General features: G+C 33.2%; 2 protein-coding genes across 5 annotated transcripts in view; both read left to right on the top strand.

Moving 5' to 3' along the window:
* Positions 1 to 1182, top strand: part of LOC141345395 (uncharacterized) — a 27156-nt gene extending 25974 nt beyond the window's left edge. The window contains exon 10 of the mRNA XM_073850248.1: positions 1129 to 1182. Within this exon, the coding sequence (XP_073706349.1) occupies positions 1129 to 1182 (54 nt within the window). The remainder of the gene's footprint in view (positions 1 to 1128) is intronic.
* Positions 1183 to 1372: 190 nt separating this feature from the next.
* Positions 1373 to 19888, top strand: ccpg1 (cell cycle progression 1). Of its 4 annotated transcripts, none has more exons than XM_073850476.1 (11): positions 1373 to 1445; positions 2178 to 2262; positions 2500 to 2600; positions 2687 to 2882; positions 6239 to 6322; positions 9430 to 9596; positions 10807 to 10936; positions 13038 to 13135; positions 14021 to 14146; positions 15644 to 16932; positions 18647 to 19888. In XM_073850476.1, the coding sequence occupies exons 1-11, from the start codon at positions 1386 to 1388 to the stop codon at positions 18843 to 18845; spliced, it is 2535 nt and encodes an 844-aa protein (XP_073706577.1). In that variant the 5' UTR covers positions 1373 to 1385; the 3' UTR covers positions 18846 to 19888. The 4 variants fall into 4 exon arrangements, with proteins under 4 accessions (XP_073706577.1, XP_073706580.1, XP_073706579.1 ...); XM_073850479.1 differs by having other exon boundaries at positions 18546 to 18784; XM_073850478.1 differs by lacking the exon at positions 14021 to 14146.
* Positions 19889 to 19911: the final 23 nt, after the last annotated feature.

A 19911-nucleotide genomic window follows, 5' to 3' on the forward strand; every position in this document is an offset into this window, starting at 1 on the left:
GAAGTATTTATAGCAATAGCCAAAAGAAGATGAAGAAAAAAAAAATAATATATATATTATTTTTTTTTGTAATGCAAAAAATCACTGGGATATTAAGTAAAGATGATGTTCCATGAAGATATTTTGTAAATTTTATACTGTAAATAAAATCACAACTTAATTTTAGATTAGTAATATGCATTGCTAAGAAGTTCGTTTGGACAATTTCAAACTTCAACTATTTTTTGCACCCTCAGATTCCAGATTTTCAAAATAGTTGTATTTCGGCCATTTATTGTTCTATCCTAATGCATACATCAATAGAAATCTTATTTATTAATCTTTTTAGGTGATGTATTTAGCTCAATTAAAAAAAAATGACCCTTATGACTGGTTTTTGTTCCAGGGTCACTTATTATATACTATAAATAAGTTTTATTCATTTAAAAATTTTGGTTTTGTTATGTTACATCAATACATTGCATGTTTTTTTTCTCACTATAATACTGTACTGGTAGATGTACTATTTACTTATTTTACATTTTATTTATTTTATTTTTAGCCATTTATTTATTTATTTATTTAAATTAACTTAGGTCAAATTTTGTTTTATTTTATTTTATTTTAATCAAATTTAATAATTTTTTTAAATTAATTTATATAATTATTTATTTTACTAATTTCCATGGATACTAAAACACTAAACACTAAAAAAGCACCTAAATGTAGTGAATCTGATGCTTTTGCACTCATTCAGATCTGTTGAAGCGTTTCCGTGTTCAGTGGTTTTGTTTGGTTGATATGTGTGTGTAATGGCTCTGTTCTTCTGCTTTTTTGGATGGTTAACAAACCAGAGTGTGTTATTTTTGCTAGCTCTTCCTGAAAAACAAACCAGTGAAACAACCAGATGATAGTTTTGACTTAGATCTGTGGTTTTAAGCTCTGAAATGAAATATCAAACATTATTTGCTAGCCCTCATGGCTTTCCAAACCTGCACGCTGTTACAGACTTTTCATGAACTCTTGCATATTGCAATGCAATGTTTTATAGGTTTAAACACAGTTTTGCATGTGGTTAAAACCAGAATGCATCAGATTTCAGCATTACTGTCAGATCTAAATTAAAAGTTTTGTTATTTGTGTCTGTAGTTCTGCTTGTTTATGGAGACCTCCATTTGCACAGCTTCTCCAAATGCCGAATAATCATTTACTAGTAACAGGGTCAACCTGACATTTCTATCCCATAAATGAGCTTTCAGAATCAGGTGGATGTCATTAGGACAACAACTTAAGATGAGACTTGAAATAATGCCGTTTGCATAACCAAATGTGTGTTTTTATTTCGCTCTGTAAATAACAGCCCATGTTTCTGTTGTGGTTATTTTTATCCTGTAGCTGCTTGAGAGATGTCCGACAGCTCCAGTGACACGGAGTCGTCCTGTGGATGGACAGTCATTAGTAATGAGGTGATTCATGTTTTATTACTTGGATCGTTACCCATGGGGTTCACCTATAATCTGATAAATGCTTCTTGTGAGTTATTCCTTCATGATCCTTTACTGGGTGCAGACCACATCTAGGTCAGGATTTTACTCTTAAATCTAAAAGTAGAAATAATAAGTTATCCTTTGCATACAAAAAAATTTAGGACCTCTTTTTGTATTGTGATTTTTTTTGCAATTTGGCATTATTTCCATGACAGTAAAGCACATTTTCATAATTTTGATTGAATGGTAGTCATATTATGAGTAAGTTCTTTTTATGTAAGGTTATATGACCCATGCTTATTGTAAATTTTTTATTGTAATTTTTTTTTTTAATTAAGCCTATTTTAGGACCTCTTTTTTTGTTGTGTTGTGATTTTTTTTTGTTTTTTTTTGCAATTTGGCCTTATTTTTATGATAGTAAAGCACATTTCCACACTTTTGATTGAATGATAGTCATATTATGAGTATGTTCTTTTTAGGTTAGGTTATATGAAAATTTAAATGTTACATTTAAATTTTGTAATAAAAAAAAAAAAAATATATATATATATATATATATATATATATATATATCACTGCTGTTGTTTTTTATTCCACACTCAGTAAATGGGTAAAGCTGCTATTTACAATGTTTCTTAAGCAAATACTTACTTTCAAAAGCTTAACATTTCTAAAATTAGGCCATATTAACTGTATGTGTGTGTTTTACAGGGTTCGGATATTGAGACGCTAGGGCTGGATACCGCCGGAGAGTGTGAGGATGGAGCGGTTAGCCAAGTTCTAGACGTACCTGATGGTAAGGATGTCACGCTTTGTGTCATTTAAAAAGAATAAACACAAAACTATTTATGCTGATTAAGAGGTCAGGTTTTGTGACATGAATTTAATAATTACAGCTCATGTAGAATGCAGAATTATTGTACGGTTAATCATGCATGTCACCACACAAAAGCAAAAATGCAAAGGATGGAATAACACTTGTAAATCCAGGAGCGGTCAAACAAGTTTGAAATATTCAAGCTTGTTTTTTCAGCCAAGCAGGGTGAGGAGAGTTTGGGAGAGTCTTCACTAGACCTCACACTGAGAGAGGAGGCGGTGGCAGCGGCGGCATTGGAGGCGGAGCCAGCCCGAGAGGTGCGATTAAGCCTGAAAATGACCTCCTGGCATGTGAATTCTCCTGTAATCTGGCTTAAAGAAGTGGCATTTATGTGTTCTTGCAGGCGGGTGGAGAAGAACACGTAATCCTTTGTTCCTCCAGTGAGAACTCTGACATTATCACCTTGGCGGACTCTCGGGAGCCGGAGATTGTCACGTGGGCGGAGCCTGTTGCTAAGGAGGTGGAGAAAGCCAGAAGCGAGGAGTTCGATCTCGGAAGCTCGTCGAGCAGCCAGTACACCTTTAGAGAGTCAGAGACGAGTGAGTGGAAAACATTGTTTGTGTTTACATCCATATGAACACCTCTGCAATGCCGTAATTAGCAGTGAGTTTTTCTTAAAGGTGCCATAGAATGGAAAACTGTATTTACCTTGGCATAGTTAAATAATATCACTTCAGTATATGGACATGACATACCATCATTTCCTCCTTCCTCCAACACCATCATTTCCTCCTTCTTATATAAATCTGGTGTTTGCAAAAGACTACTTAAAATAGGTCATATCCAACATAACACCGACTGTTACGCAATAGTCACGATTGTTAATAGTTACACCTCTAACATTTGCATCGCCCAATCATCAGTAACGTCAGTACATCAGTAAAATAAGGCAAGCCACTGAAGGGACATGGTTAGCTTAATGCTAGCGCTAGCCTGTTACATTACAGTACATAAGATTTCACTTACCACATAAACGGAGAGATGACTGCGCTGATGATGGCGAATGATTTACAGATCCTGAGCATCATTGACAAGCATCTGAACTTGTGTAGTAAGTACTTGTCTCTGCAGTAGAACTACACAGAGCACATGCGATCACAATAGTGAGAGTAAAATGTTGCTGATTCAAAACGGCAGATTCAACAAACCGCATATTAAAAGTGGCTAGAGCTTCGTAATTAAATATATATTTCATCCATGTGCCAGCTATTGAGATGAGCAGCTCTGTGAAACAGCCAATCAGAGCAGAGCTCATCATTAATATTCACCGACCTTCCAAATAAGGCAATAACAGAGCTTTTCATTCTAGGGGCAAATCCTAGGGTTGTAAATGGACCTGTAAACCTGTTTCTGGAGAATTTTTTCCCTTTCCTATGCCATATACCTTCTATGTAGATATCAGAGAACAATTTAAAATATTGTATCAGTGCATTCTATGGCACCTTTAGGCCGCGATCACACCGAACGCGTTTTTGCAGTTGGAGGCGCCTCTTTTGAATGGTTTTCTGTTGGCAGTGAGCGTTCTGCGCGCTGTTTATGCGCCCCAGGCGCCTCGCGTTTTCGCCGCCTGCTGCGCCTCGCGTTTTTGCAGGAGTGCTCTGAGCGCCTGAAGTTGAAAAAAAAATCAACTCTGAGCGGAAAAACGTCCAACGTCATTCGCGTTCTTTTCCATTGTCCTTCTGTTGTGGTGACGAAAGTTTACCGTTGCTTAAAAAGTCCGGAGACTGCAAGAATTAGAGGAGAAACCTTTGGTGTCTGTCGTGGGTAACCCGGAGCTGTATTATTTAGGGTTTCTGCTAATATGACAGTTTAATTAACAGCAAAAATCTAAGATTTTAGAGCACTCGTGCTATAATCCTTTGATTTGACTGACAGGACAGCTGTTTTGGTCGTTGCTTAGCAACATAAAAAAAAACGCAGCAAACTGCTCTTTTATTAAAAGTCACCAAAAAAGGCAGTGCTGTGCGCCTCGCGTTTTTAGAACTAAAAGACGCGTTCGGTGTGATCGCGGCCTTAAAGGGGTTATCGGATACAAAACTCACTTTTACATGTTGTTTGAACATTAATGTGTGTTGGCAGATTTTAAACAACCACCCTACAATGATAAAATCTTTAAAAGTAATATCCCCTTTTTAAAATCAGGTCATTCTCAGCCTTTTTCGCCACTCCCATGATGGTTGATTGACATGAGCGCCTTACCTTAGACCCGCCCTCACTGAGCTGACTCTGATTGCCATTGTGTGACTCAGGTGCAGAGGAAGACTCTAATCGAGCGATTGAGGTGTTCTGTTGTTGGATGTAATAATGAACATGGCAGTAGTCATTAACTCCTGACATCTGAGCCGCTGAAGACGCAGAGGATTAACGTTACTTTCGTTTTTTTAAAGAAAAGCGCTCATACCGATCTACATATGCGTCTATGTTTGTGCTAATCATTCCTGATACAGCTTCACCCACAGTAGAAGTGAGTATAAGGGTTTTTTATGCATCTTTGCAAATGGCCTTTCTCAACAATGTGCTAGGTAGCAAGTTTTGCATCTAAACGCAGCTAAATAAGGCTAAAGTAAACATTACGGCTCATCATCCCACGGCAGAGAGGGGGGGGCTAGCAGAGCTCATTAGCATTTAAAGGAACATGCAAAAGAATAGTTCGCTCTAAAAAGGGCTGAATTGAATATGAATATTTTTAGTTTTATATATTTTTATGTTATTTTTTAAATATATATTTTCTTATTTTTTTAGCATTTAATAATAATAATAACTGTAATAATTAATGATATATATAATAACTATTTGTGCAAATCAAATATCACAATTTTCTGCAAAAAAAATTGAGAAAGATCAAATATGCATCACTTACACAACAAATGTGTATTTTTTTATACGTGCACTACCAGTCAAAATGTTTTTTTTAAAGAAGTCTCTTCTGCTCACCAGGCCTGCATTTATTTGATTCAAAGTACAGCAAAAACAGTAAAAATTTTAAATATTTTTTCTATTTAAAAACTGTAAATAAATAGTAAAAATATTTCAAAATATAACTGTTTTGCTCAAATAAATGCAGGCTTGGTGAGCAGAGGTGACTTCTTTTAAAAAAATAAAAATCTTACTGTTCAAAAACTTTTGACTGGTAGTGTATAAGACCTATGACATCTGTCACCCATCTGCCATTAGCAATTAGCCAGAAAATATTGGGTAAATTCCCAAACAGTTTAAAAAGGGTGGTGCCCTGGTAGGAAAGTTTCAGGATTTCCTATAAATATGCCCAAAAATTTCCGGTGTGTTGGAGTTCTTATGGATTCATCTCACAAAGAAATATTTGGGTCATATTTCAGAAATTACATTGTAATACTGAAATGTAAGTGTTAACATTTTTGCATAAGGAAACTCTGATGTCTTTGGAAGATTATTCCAATCACTAAATAAAAATAAAAACAGGTTAGGTAATTGCGAGTTTTTAGCTCAATGTAGACTTATTGCAAAAGTTTTTCTCACAATTTGCACTTGCACTCATTTATAACTATAACTAATCGCAATTATATTTAACAATTCAAATTTTTTTCCAATTTGTGTTTATATCTCACGATTTTCATGAAGTCTGAATTATGAGAAAAAAAATTGTAATTACCTTTTTTATTTTTTAATTGCATGGCAAAAATAAGCTTCCATGCATTTCTACTTATAAAGCTTAATAATAATGATAATAATAATAATAATGCAATGCTTAATTTTAATAAAAATATGTCATGCTGCTAGATGTCCTTAAGGTTCTAAATAATTCAAAAATTTAATTTCAGTTTCAGTTCAGTTGAACATGCCCCACAAGTTTTATCAGTTTTCATGACATTTCCCCTTGTAAGACAAAAGACATGTTCGTTTCTTTCCCGGAGCTCAGCAGACTGGTGTTGGAGCGGATGGGGATTTTCCAGGACGCTGTGGGAATATGGCAGCCATCTGCACAGCTCTCTCTCTCTCTCAGGTGCCCTGACATGGGAGTGTGAGCATGTTGTGATCAGCATGGTGATAATGCTCTGAGGACCGCTAGCGTGTTTGTGAGTTATGTGGCAAAAATAGGTTCTGCCACATTAACCTGGCTGATGAAACGCCCAGCCAATGGCTGTGAGAGTAAATAACACGTGTAAAGTGTGTGAAAAAGCCACATTAGTGTGTTTGTTTGACCTACATTTCGACGCACTGCCAAATGTGTCGTAAATCACATCTCGACTAAACTGCGAGCTAATTAGTTTTTGGTCGTTCTGTGTAAGCTCAGTTAAAAAATGGAAAAAAAACATCACTTGTGTATTTGTTTGCATGCCTGTAGCTTAAGAAATATTAAAGATATTTAAATATGCTTTTATATATATATATATATATATATATATTAAATAAGCCTTTCTTTTGATATCTTAATTTTTAAGACCCTAAATGCTTCATTTCCATAGACATAGGGATTTCAGTATGGCTCCAGGATGCAGTTGTTAAATTGTACACAATTTTAGTCAACAAAAATTCTGAAGAACAAATAATGTTGACACTAGAAATGTATCTTGTTTCCCTCTATCAAAATTACTGCAAAGAACATGCGAAAAATAACCTTTTCCCAAAGTTTGCATCTCTGTAATTCAAGAAGTATTAAAGATATCTTAATATCATTTTAGATTTTGGTTTTTAATAAACTTTTCTTTTGTAATCTTAATTTTTGAGGACCTATATGGTCCACTACCACATATATGGGGATCCCAATGTGACTTGAAAGTCTAAGTTGATGAATTTTACCCCCATAGAGACACAAGCACGTCTTGTGTTTTTGTTTCCATGCCTGTAACTCAATAACAATATTAAAGATATATAACATATTCTTTTTATGTTAGTAAGAACTATGTTAGTTCTTAAAAAACCTTTCTTTTGATATCCAATTTTCTAAGGCCCTATATGCTTCATTTCCAGAGATACAGGGATTTCAGTATGGCTCAAGGAGTAAATTAAGTGGTCAACGATCAAATTTGAGTCACCTTTGCATAAAGCAAAAGTTTTTTATTTCTTTTAAAGAGGAATATCTGAAACTAGAAATGTATCTTGTTTCCCTTGTTATCATAATTCTTGCATAGAACATACCCGTCTGAGTGCCAAAAATAACCTTTTTCCAAAATTTGCATGCCTGTAACTCTTAATATTCTTTTAGATTTTGTTTCTTAATCGACTTTTCTTCTGAAATCTTACTTTTTAATGCCCTGAATGGTTCAATCCTAGATATATGGGGATCCCAATGTGACTCAGAAGTACAAATTGTTGCATTTTATCAATTTTTTTTATTAGTTTTTGACCATTGAAAATGAGTACAGTTTAACATTTTACTCTTGGAACCATCTTGAGATGCCAGTATCTCTGGCATTAAACAATATAGAGCCTGAAAAATGAAGATACCAAAAGAAAGGTATGTTAAGACCCAAAGTGTAAATCTTTAATACTTCTTGAGTCTCTGGCATGCAAATTTTGGAATGGGAAAAAGACATGTCTTGTGTTTTTGTTCACATGCCTGTAACTCAAGAAATATTAACAATATCTAAATATCCTTTATTATGTTAGTTCTAAACTATTTTTTTGTTTTGATCTCCTAATTATGAGGCTGTAAATGCCTAATATAGAGATTTCAGTATGGCTCAAGGAGTAATTTGTTAAGCTGTAAAGAGGAATGTCTGAAGAACAAATAATGTTGACGCTAAAAAATGTATCTTGTTTTCCTCTATCAAAATTATTGCATAGAACAAGCAGTTCTGAGTGCCAAAAATAACTTTGTTTCCAAACTTTGCATGGCTGTTACTCAATAAGTATTAAAGATATCTTAATATCCTTTTAGATTTTGTTTCTTAATAAACCTTTCTTTTGTAATCTTCATTTTTGAGACACTGAATGGTTCTCTACCAGATATATGGGGATCCCAATGTGACTCTGAATTTTCACTTTTTTTTTATGTGTACAGTTTAACAGTTTACTTTTGGAACCATTCTGAGATCCCAATATCCATGGAATTGAACCATATAGAGCCTGAAAAATAAAGATACCCAAAGAAAAAGGTGTTAAGACACAAAGTCTAAATCTTTAGTACTTTATTATTTACAGGCAAGCAAACTTTGAAAAAAAAAAAAAGAAATAACTGGAAAAGTGCCTTTTTACTAATAGACCTACCAATCTCTGTAAAAAAAATAACATAGTTATGCTGAAATCTTTCTATAGTCATTTATATCCCCATGCTCTTTGTCTCCAAATATCAAATCCTCTACAAAACAGTGGATTACTCAGTAAATATACATCTGTGACATTTAATATGTTGCCTTTTGTCACTATGTATAAAAATTTAGTTGGGGAACTTTCTAAATATTGGTTGATTTGGTTAGTTTTTGACCATTGAAATGTATACAGTTTAACAGTTTTCCTCTTGGAAACATCTTGAGATCCCAATATCTTTGGAAATGAACCATAGAGCCTGAAAAATGAAAATACCAAAAGGAAAGTATGTTAAGATCCAAAGTCGTTAATATATCTTCAATACTTCTTGAGTTATAGGCATGCAAACTTTGGAAAGTGCTTATGTTTAAATCATTTCCTCCCTCCTTATCAAGTATTTTCTTTAAGGCTGACACAGTAGCATAACAGAAAGTACAAAGGAGACATTCACAAAGCTTTATCTCTGCAGCTGTGTTTTTGGAGCAGTCATGTGGTGGTTTAGTCGATTAGCTTGTTATGCTAAAACAGGTCTGTTTTCCTACTCTGCATCATGGCGTGTGAAATGTATTTTGCAAGCATGTGTCTGCTATGAGAGTGCACAAATGCGTTACAGGAAACACTGTTCATCCTGCTCATTGTTTGTCAGAAAGTGTGTGTGTGCAGGTTTTGCTAAAAACTACATTGCAGGTCCTTTGGTAGGTCCCTGTGATGAATATGGCTTGGTAATGGAACTAAATAATGTCTGTCTATTTATCTGCTGCTGTTTATGCGTTTATTTATTTCACACCTCACAATGGTAACCTTGTATGTGTATGTGTGTATTAATTCCTCTGGGTTGTGTGTGTTTTTATCCATACTTAGTTTTCCCGGTGGATCAGTCTGTGCAGCGAGACGGCAGTAACAGCAGCAGTGAAGATGAGGAGGGTGAGGTCAAAGCTAGTCCTGTGGTGAGGAGACGCAGAGTGAGGAGGAGCACCACCGGCTCAGAGCCTGGAGACACGCAGGAGCCCCACAGGAGACAAGAGGAGGTGCTATATATGAAAACTACTCCTCACTTCAGCATTTACTCAGTACAAATGAGTTATTAAATCATGACATAGAAAAAAAGTACATATACTGTATGTATACATTTTCAGAATCTGCAAAATGTTAATTATTTCATCGAAGGGATTGTACAAAATGCATGTTATTTTTTTATCTAGTACTGACCTAAATTAGATATTTCACATAAAGGATGTTTACATATAGTCCACAATAGAAAATAATAGTTGAATTTATAAAAATGACTTCATTTATAAGTTCACATCCCCTTAATTTCTTAATACTACATTGTTACCTGAATGTTTTTTTGTTTAGTGATAGTTGTTCATGAGTCCCTTGTTTGTCCTGAACAGTTAAACTGCCCGCTGTTCTTCAGAAAAATTCTTTAGGTCCCACAAATTCTTTGGTTTTCCAGCATTTTTCTGTATTTGAAACCTTTCCAACAATGACTGTATGATCAATGATCTTTTCACACTGAGGGACTCATATGAAACTATTACAGAAGGTTCAAACACTCACTGATGCTTCAGAAGGAAAAACCATGCATTGAGAGCTGGGGGTGAAAACTTTTGGAATTTGAAGATCAGGGTATATTTAACTTTTTTTGTCTTCTGCGAAACATGCAAGTGTCTTTTGTAGCCTTTGAAGGGCAGTACTGAATGAAATAAGTTAAATATTTAGGCAAAATAAGAAAAATCTACACATCTCCATTCTGTTCAAAAGTTTTCATGTCCCAGCTCTTAATGCATGGTTTTTCCTTCTGGAGCATGAGTGAGTGTTTGAACCTTCTCTAATAGTTGCATATGAGTCCCTCAGTTGTTCTCAGTGTGAAAAGATGAATCTTAAAATCATACAGTCATTGTTGGAAAGGGTTTGAATGCACAGCAATTCTTGAAAACCAAAGATTTTGTGGGTGCTGAAGGATTTTTCTGATATTTCTGGATTTCATGTCAATTTCCATCCAAAGTTACGAATTTAGCTTGGAATAGTTTCCAACTAGTCAAAGAGAACAAAATCGTCACTTCCTGATAAACTGGCACTATGTATCACTAATAAAGTAAAAGCCACTGAATATAATAATTTTCATATATAATACATTACTTGCGCCTCAGAGTGAGCAGATGAAACGCCATGTGATTTCAGTGACAACATTAAATGTGCATGTTCTGATATTCTGCATGTGTGATTCTATATCAGGTTGTTGAGGAGATCCATCCGGACGGCCGCGCTGCTCGGCAGGATCATGGTCCCTCCAGCGGCACCCTGAACAAATGCATCCTGCTAGCGCTGCTCATCGCCATCAGCATGGGCTTCGGACACTTCTACGGTGAGCAGGAACATCACGTCTGTCTTATTCATGTGCTCTTCTTAAGTAGGTTTTCTTAAGAGTTTCTTAAAAAGCACCTTGCTTAAGGCAAAACACTGCAGGTGAATAGGGTAAAAAAATTAACAAATAGTTATCACCTTACTTTCTTAGTTGATTGATTGCATTTATAATTGCAAACATTTTTTGTATTACAAGTTTTCTAAAACGTTAGATTTTAATATGCAAATGAGGCATTGTTTAATGAAATATGCACTATTTTGCATACATTTCTTGTACAAAAAATATTATATTTTGTTTATTTTGTCGCTCCATAATTCTGAAAATACTTAGAACAGACAGAAAACGATATATTGACGTTACAGCGAATACCGGACAAATACTCCCACATACTCCCCCCTAAACGTCCAACCAATATTTATATCAGTTATGGATCTGATACCCAGATACATGTCCTTGCATGATGCTTGAAATTTCCATCAAATGTGACCCTGGACCACAAAACCAGTCTTAAGTCGCTGGGGTATATTTGTAGCAATAGCCAAAAATACATTGCATGGGTCAAAATTTTTGATTTTTCTTTTATGCCAAAAATCATTAAGAAATTAAGTAAAGTTCATGTTCCATGAAGATTTTTTGTAAAATTCCTACTGTAAACATATCAAAATGTAATTTTTGATTTGTAATATGCATTGTTAAGAACCTAATTTGGACAACTTTAAAGGTGATTTTCTCAGTCTTTTAGATTTTTTTGCATCCTCAGATTTCTGATTTCAAATAGATGTATCTCAGTCAAATATTGTCCTATCCTAACAAACCATACATCAATAGAAAGCTTATTTATTGAGCTTTCATATGATGTATAAATCTCAGTTTTGTCAAATTTAACCTTATGACTGGTTTTGTGGTCCAGGGTCACAAATCACAAAGCTCTTTCTAGAATGCTCTTAGTTCTATAGTTCCTTGCAAAATTATTGAAAGTGCTGTAGTTTTCCAGTGGTTGAATGGCTTGTTGTATTAGATAGATAGGTAGATTGACAGATAGGTAGGTAGATAGATAGATATATAGATAGATAGATACTTTATTGATCTCCAAAGGGAAATTCATCCAACTATTCATAGTTCCTTTCTCCAAATGTATACAAATATACATTTGTGGGCCAGTGGGCCGGTGCGGTCAGAATTTTCCCGGTGGATTTTAGTGCCCCACTCCGCCCCTGGTCAGGATTTAGACAAGAATAAAAATGTAAAGTTTGGTGTGTGTAAGTGCTACTGAAGTGGAGATTTATGGCTCAGTGTAGGAGGAAAAAACCCCTTATTTTTTAGAAAACAGCCTTTAAAAATATGTATTGTAATTGAAAATAAATAAAGTGCTATAAAAGAAAAAAATTCTTTCCACTAGTCTGAAAAACACTTTATGAAAAACCAATAATCCTAAAATATCAAACTTGACAGGTGCATGAAAAACCAGTGTCTCCCCTTAAGGGTTCATATGTACTTTTACATTTCAAAGTATTTCTTTATTTTTTAAATTTATTTAAGAAGCTGTAAGTGCAGCTTATATGTGACCCTGGACCACAAAACCAGTCTTAAGTCGCTGGGGTATATTTGTAGCAATAGCCAAAAATACATGGTATGGGTCAAAATTATTGATTTTTCTTTTATGTCAAAAATCATTAGGAAATTAAGTAAAGATCATGTTCCATGAAGATTTTTTGTAAAATTCCTACTGTAAACATATCAAAATGTAATTTTTGATTAGTAATATGCATTGTTAAGAACTTAATTTGGACAACTTTAAAGGTGATTTTCTCAGTATTTTGATTTATTTGCACCCTCAGATTCCAGATTTTCAAATAGATGTATCTCAGCCAAATATTGTCCTATCCTAACAAACTATACATCAATAGAACGCTTATTTATTGAGCTTTCATATGATGTATACATCTCAGTTTTGTAAAATTTAACCTTATGACTTGTTTTGTGGTCCAAGGTCACATAATATGCTTGTGCATATTGTAAATGCATTAAAATGTATTAAATGTTCTAAAGTGGAACTTTTAATTTTCCTTACTGAACTAGAATCTATGTATGTATTTTCCAGGCACAATACAGATTCAGGAGAGGCAGAGGATCGTGGAAAAGAGTCGCGTGAATGAGCTGGAAGCGCCGTGTAAGAGAGAGCTGGACGTTGTAAATAAGGTCCGTCTGTCACAATCCACTCACTGAGCTTTACTATGGATAGAAACGCTTGCTTACTTGCATTCAAACACTCATTTTATGCCTGAGAAGGAGACAATGAGCATGCAATTCAGGTTTTCTGGAAATAGCTCTCAGTGTTTTCTGGTTTTTCCTGTTGTTCTTATTGGTGAACTTTGTTTCAGCTTTCATTGCCCTGCTAATAATTTCCTATCAGATTCATCTTTAGATGCTGAGATTAAATGTCCTTTATCTTACTTTTGCTTCCACTAATTACTTTATTCTTCCACTAATATATTTAATTACTTTTGCTGTATTGTTGTTATTGGGCTTTTTTAATTTTTTTATTTACAATCCCTGGCTCAGTTTTTAACGCATGTCTATAATGTATTATTAACCTTTTTTTTAAATTATAACTAGTTTTATGTAGCTGTAGACAAGTATTATATATGATTTTTTGATGATGAAATTAATACTTTTATACACCAAGGATGCATTAAATTTATCAAAAGTGACAGTAATGACATTTATAATGTTACAAAAGATTTTCATTTCAAATTTACCTCAAAAATAATAAAATGAAGCAGCACAACTGTTTTCAACATAGATGTTACAAGCAGCATATTAGAATGATTTCTGAAGGATCGTGTGAGACAGTAATGATGCTTAAAATTCAGCTTTGATCACAGAAATAAATTACATTTTAACGGATAATCACATAGAAAACTGCTATTTTACATTACAATAATATTAAATTTTTTTTCACTGTATTTTTGATTGAATAAATGCAGCCTTGGTGATCAGAAGAGACTTCTTTCAAAAACATAAAAAATCCAAAATAATAGTTTTTCATGGGCGTCATTCTCATGTCAGTCTCCATGCGTTTAGGAAGTGGTTGAGAATCTCAGGGAAGACCTAGAGGAAAAGCAAGACATGGTGATGTCCCTCATGAACGTCATGGATAAGATAAATAAAGAAAACCAGCATCTCAGAGTCAAACAGGAAGAGTTACAGGTAACCTGAAAGCATTATTGTTTCTCTCAAAAACCTCTTTTTTGGGGGGGAAACTAAAAACAAAGTATAGCTGCAACAAAATTCACCAATTTTTACTGGTTGTCAGTGTTATTCTATTATTCTGAGATACTATTGTAGTTTTTGTTTTAAATATTAATATTTATATATATTTAATATTTAGAATTGTTGCATATTATATTTTTATTTTAATGTTAAAGTTTTTGTGTTGTTTAAACATTTTATGTTATTATTTTCATTCATTTGTGTTTTTGTTTTAGTTATTTTAGTACATTGTTAAACTAAATGAAAATGACAAATGTGAAATCAGTGTTATTATAGTTAACTAAAACCATAAAAATCTTTTTTTGTTATTTAAAATAAATTAAACATTAACTAAAAATAAATATCACTTCAACTGATTCTACAATAACTAAAGCTAACAAATAAATAACTATATATAACTAGACATTTAAAAACAATACAAATGACAAATAAAAAAGCTAAAAAATAAAAAAGGTTGTATATGCAATTTACAACTTTATTTTTGTGTTTTTAATGTTTTAATTTTTAAAATTTTTGTTAAATTTAAAAAAAAATATTTTTATGAATTCTTTTTTAAATGTTGATAGTTTTAATAAATTATTTTTATTTTAGTTATTGTACAAGAAGTAAAACTAAATAAAAATAAGAAAAAAATAATATAAAAGATCTACTTTAATTTTTTTCCTCATTTTAGTTTAGTTTAACTTGTTCTACAAAAACTAAAACTAAAAAATAAATAATTAAAACAGAAAAAACAATTAATAAAAATGATTTTTTTTTGTATTTTTTAATTTTCATTAGAATTTTTGTTCGTTTTAGTAATTTTGTTGTGTGATTTTTTTTGTCATTTTTAATAATTGTTTTTAAAATGTCTATATAGTTTGTAGTTGTTTTTTTTATAAATGTTGTTTATAACTAGTTTTATTTAAGTTTAAGTTTTTAATTTCTAATGTTTTGTTTATTTTTTAGTTTTAGTTATAGAACAAGTTAAACTAAATGAAAATGAGAATACATTTGTTTTTAATATAAAACATAAATTTTTTAAATATTTATTTTACTTCATGTTTATTTTATTGCAATTAACAAATAGTTTTTTTATTGTTTTAGTTTTAACATATAGTTTAACAAAATACTAAATTAACTAAAACTAAAACTGAACTAAAAATGAATTAAAATAGGAACTTTTTTGTTTTATTGCTTTTGTTATCTATTATGAATTTAGTTTTATGTGGTTTATTTTCTTATTTTATTTGATGGTTGTAGTCAACTTAACCCTGCTGATTGTACTTTTAACACAAAACCAGATGCCAACTTAAAAATGCAACACCTAGTTATTTTAATTTTACACAAACAGTATGTTATGCTGCTTTATTGTGTTTTTTCATGATATTCTTTTAGATATCTACATAAATCAACTAATTTATTGGCACATTAACTTCCTGTCTAAAAACACAGGCCCAAAGACAAGATTTATACCTGCAACTGACGCAAACCAAAACCGAAATGGAGTCTCGTCAGAGCGACCTGACCACAGAGAACCAGCACCTTAAAGTCACTCTGGAGCGAGAAGAAGCGTCTCTGTCGGCCCTGCAGGAGGAGCTGAGGTACCTGCGTGGACAGATTCGAGAGCTGGAGGAGAGAGGAGCCGGAGCCGACTCCATCCAGTCCGAAAACCAGCGACTGAAGGGCCACTTACAAGAGGAGAAGCAAAAACTGCGCAGCTTCATGAGCCAAAGAGAAGCTCTGAAGGCCGAAGCCCAGGTGCTGAGGAAAGACCTCGATAAGGAGCGCAAGGTGACCCACAAGCTGAAGGAGGAACTGGAGGACATTAGAAAAGAGGGCAAGACGGATCCCGAGACCGAAGAACTCCAGTCGCGACTTCAGGAACTCGAGAACAAGTTGAAATTCGAGCAGCAGCGCTCCGATCTTTGGGAACGATTGTACGTGGAATCGAAGGAGGAAAGATCGAAAGGCGACCGAGACGTGAAAACCAAGATTCCCAAAGATGGGATGCTGGGAAAAGTGAAGGAAACGTTTGACGCTGTGAAGAACTCAACTAAAGAGTTTGTGCACCATCACAAAGAGCAGATTAAAAAAGCCAAAGAGGCGGTTAAGGAAAACCTGCGCAAGTTTTCCGACTCGGTTAAATCGACATTCAGGCATTTTAAAGACTCGGCCACGAATGTCTTCAACCATCAGAAGAGGTTTCACGACAAAACAGAGCATCACACGTTTCAGCAGGAGCAAGGAAACAAGCGTGGCGAAGACTGGCAGCCGCAGAAACCTCTTCACCGGCATCCTCGCAAATCAACCGCCGATCCCTTTCACACCGATCGCAATACGCGCAAACCCGGCGCTCACAAAGAAACGGGCCACAAAACGCCCCCCAAAGGATGCTCAGGGGTGTTTGATTGCGCCTATCAGGAGTCTATGAGTTTGTTCAATAAGGCGATGGATCCTGTTCGAGCTGATGAGTTTAATGAGCTCCTGCGGAGCTATTTGCAGAAAGAAGTGGGACATTTTCACCACTGGAGGGAGCTGGAGAGCTTTATCGATAATTACTTCCATAACGGCGTCTTCATTCACGACCAGATGCTGTTTACGGACTTTGTCAGCGGGGTCGAGGATTACCTCGAGGAAATAGACGAATATCACAGCCTCAGCGACGACGTGTTTGAGGATCTGGACGACTACATCTATCGACACATATTTGGAGATACGTATTTAAAAAACTTTGGGCCGAGGTAAGACGTTTTAACACGAGAAACTCATTTTGAGGCTGTTTTATTTCCATAATTAATGCACGATTTCTGCTTATTTTATTAACGTGTTTCTAGTGTTTTTACAACACATTTATATGGAAAATCTTTATAATTAATTATCAACACTTAATTAACTGTAGTTTGCCAAATGTAGGTACTCTTAAAATGTTGTAACTGTCCATTTGGGAGCAGTTTAATTTTAGTATTTTTATATAATATTATAGTAATGAATAATGTTTCACCTTAATAAATATTATGTATAATAATTTTCACCCATTTATTAATATTTTAAAATATTTTTTATTCTGATGTGCATTTTTTTAGTTATTTTTAGTTTTAGAAATGTTGTTGTGCATTTGTTATTTTTAAAAGTTTTATTTACCTTTTCTTATATTTTTATAAATGTATATTAATTTGTTACATTTTTGTAATTTGTAAACCTATTTTATTTAATTCACTTGCCAATGCTAAATTTCAATTTTCATTCTTCTCATTTGTTTTCATTTGTGTTTGTAAATATTTTTTTTCATTTATCACTTATGTTTTTTTATTTAGCTTTATTAGCTTATATATATATATATATATATATATATATATATATATATATAAACTATTTTATTTAATTTACTCGCCAATTAAAAATGTAAAATTTTTGTTTTTGTTTATATATTTTATGTGTGTGTGTAAACCTATTTTAATTTATTTGCCGATTAAAAAATAAAAAATTTTGTTTTAGCTTTTAGATTTGCTTTTTCCTAAAAAAAAAAAAATCAGTTACATATTTTTTCATTCTTTTAATTTTTTTTTCATTTGTGTTTGTAAATGTATTGTATTTTTTAATTGTATTAATTTTTTTGTGCTTTTGTCATTTTTTAAAATGTGCATTTAGCTTTATTTATTATATATTTATTAAAAAAGCTAATAAATAAATGTATGTATGATATTTATATTTTTGATAATTAATTAATATTATATATACAAATTTTTATATGATTTTTGATAATTAACACTATATATATATATATATATATATATATATATATATATATATATTTATAAAATGAAAATTTCACTACTGTAAGAAATTAATTGTATTTTTTTAAAGATAATTTCTTTACAATTCTGTTCAAAACGACTTAAATCATATAGAGTTATATATGGATATATATTAACATGTAAAAGCTTGTCTGACAACATCAATATTGATAAAATCAATATTAAGTGAGTTTCTGCTTAGAACAAGCAAAATATTCTGCCAGTGGGGTAAGCAAAAAAAAATCTTATTTCAAACAGAAAACAAGATTATTTTTCTTACCCCATTGGCAGATTATTTGCTTGTTTCATGCAAAAACACACTTAATTTTGACTTGTTTTTTTCTGAAAAACTCGTCTAGAAAATTCTTCTTGATGTAAGAATTTTTAAATGAAAACGACAATAAAAATTAAAGTAAGAAAAGCATTTTTTCTAGTGTAGGCTATTATTGGTCAGTAATGTTTCTGAGGAGAATCTCCAGTATAATGGCTGATTTCTTGTTGTCTGTAATTATTTTATTTTATCCATAACCGCATTGGTCTCTGTGCTTCTCTGTCTGTAGGTCTGAAAAACAGTAGAGTCTGCATGTACACACGCATGAGTCAACCACGCATGAGGCTTTGTGGCAAACCCTAAACAAATGTCCTGTTTGTAAATTTGCAGTCGACCCTTCGAAGGGCCGGGGTCAAAGGGCAAGGCGTGGCGTCACTGCCAGCGGCAGCAGAGGAAGCAGCAGCAGCAGCAGCCTCGTCCTCGCCCTCACAGAGCCAAGAAATGGAGCCAATCAGGACGCGACCCCAACCGACAGTTCGCAGATGTCAAAATAGAGCTGGGCCCCATGCCCTTCGATCCCAAATATTAGAAGAAACATTTCACGTCTTCTCAATATTGCTCCTGTTCTGTTTGTTTTGTCCTGGAGAAGGTTCGAGAAAGCTTTGGGTTCACCTTTTCTCTGATTTTTGCACAGTCTAAATGTTCTAATGCTGGTTGAATGATTTCTAGTGTTTCTCCTTCTGCACTTTTCAGCAGATTAGAAGTAATTAGAGGTATTTCTGAGGCACGTTTATGTTCCCGCATTCCCTGGAGTTATGCAAAAAATTAACCCGAAAAGCACTTTGTTTTGTTGCATTTGAAATACTTACTAATATTTTGAAACTTGATCAGAACAGAAATGTGTTTAGTTTTGTTTAGGACCAAATAACAAATCAAAATAAATTATATTGAAATTATTTTCCATCTCCAAGGTTCAGTAGATTTGGAAGAATAATAAAAGCATTGTGAGTTTTTTTTTTTGAACGTGCAGATCAGTAGAAGATACACCGCAAAAAATGCTTTTATTACTTAGATTTTGTTTGTCTGGTTTCCAGCCAAAATATCTAATAATTCTTAAATCAAGAAGGATTTTCTAGACGAGTTTTCAGAAAAAACAAGTCAAAATTAAGTGCGTTTTTGCTTGTTCTAAGCAAAAACTTGCTTAATTTTGACTTGTTTTTTCTGAAAACAAGACAAATTTTACTTGTCTAGAAAATCCTTCCTGTCCTGATTTAAAATTAAGATATTTTGTATTTGTAAGTAAGAGAAGCATTTTTTGCAGTGCAGTAGAAGATACACTGCAAAAAATGCTTTTCTTAGATTTTTTTTGTCTGGTTTCCAGCCAAAATATCTAATAATTCTTAAATCAAGAAGGATTTTCTAGGCGAGTTCAGAAAAAACAAGTCAAAATTAAGTGTGTTTTCGCTTGAAACAAGCAAAACAATCTGCCAATGGGGTAAGAAAAATAACCTTGTTTTCTGTTTAAAATAAGATATTTTTGCTTACCCCAGTGGCAAATTATTTTGCTTGTTCTAAGCAAAAACTCGCTTAAATTTGACTTGTTTTTTCTGAAAACAAGACAATAATTTTTACTCGTCTTTTTGATATTTTGACTG

The sequence above is a fragment of the Garra rufa genome, chromosome 11, assembly GCF_049309525.1.
Source record: "Garra rufa chromosome 11, GarRuf1.0, whole genome shotgun sequence".
In the NCBI taxonomy this organism is placed as follows: domain Eukaryota; kingdom Metazoa; phylum Chordata; class Actinopteri; order Cypriniformes; family Cyprinidae; genus Garra; species Garra rufa.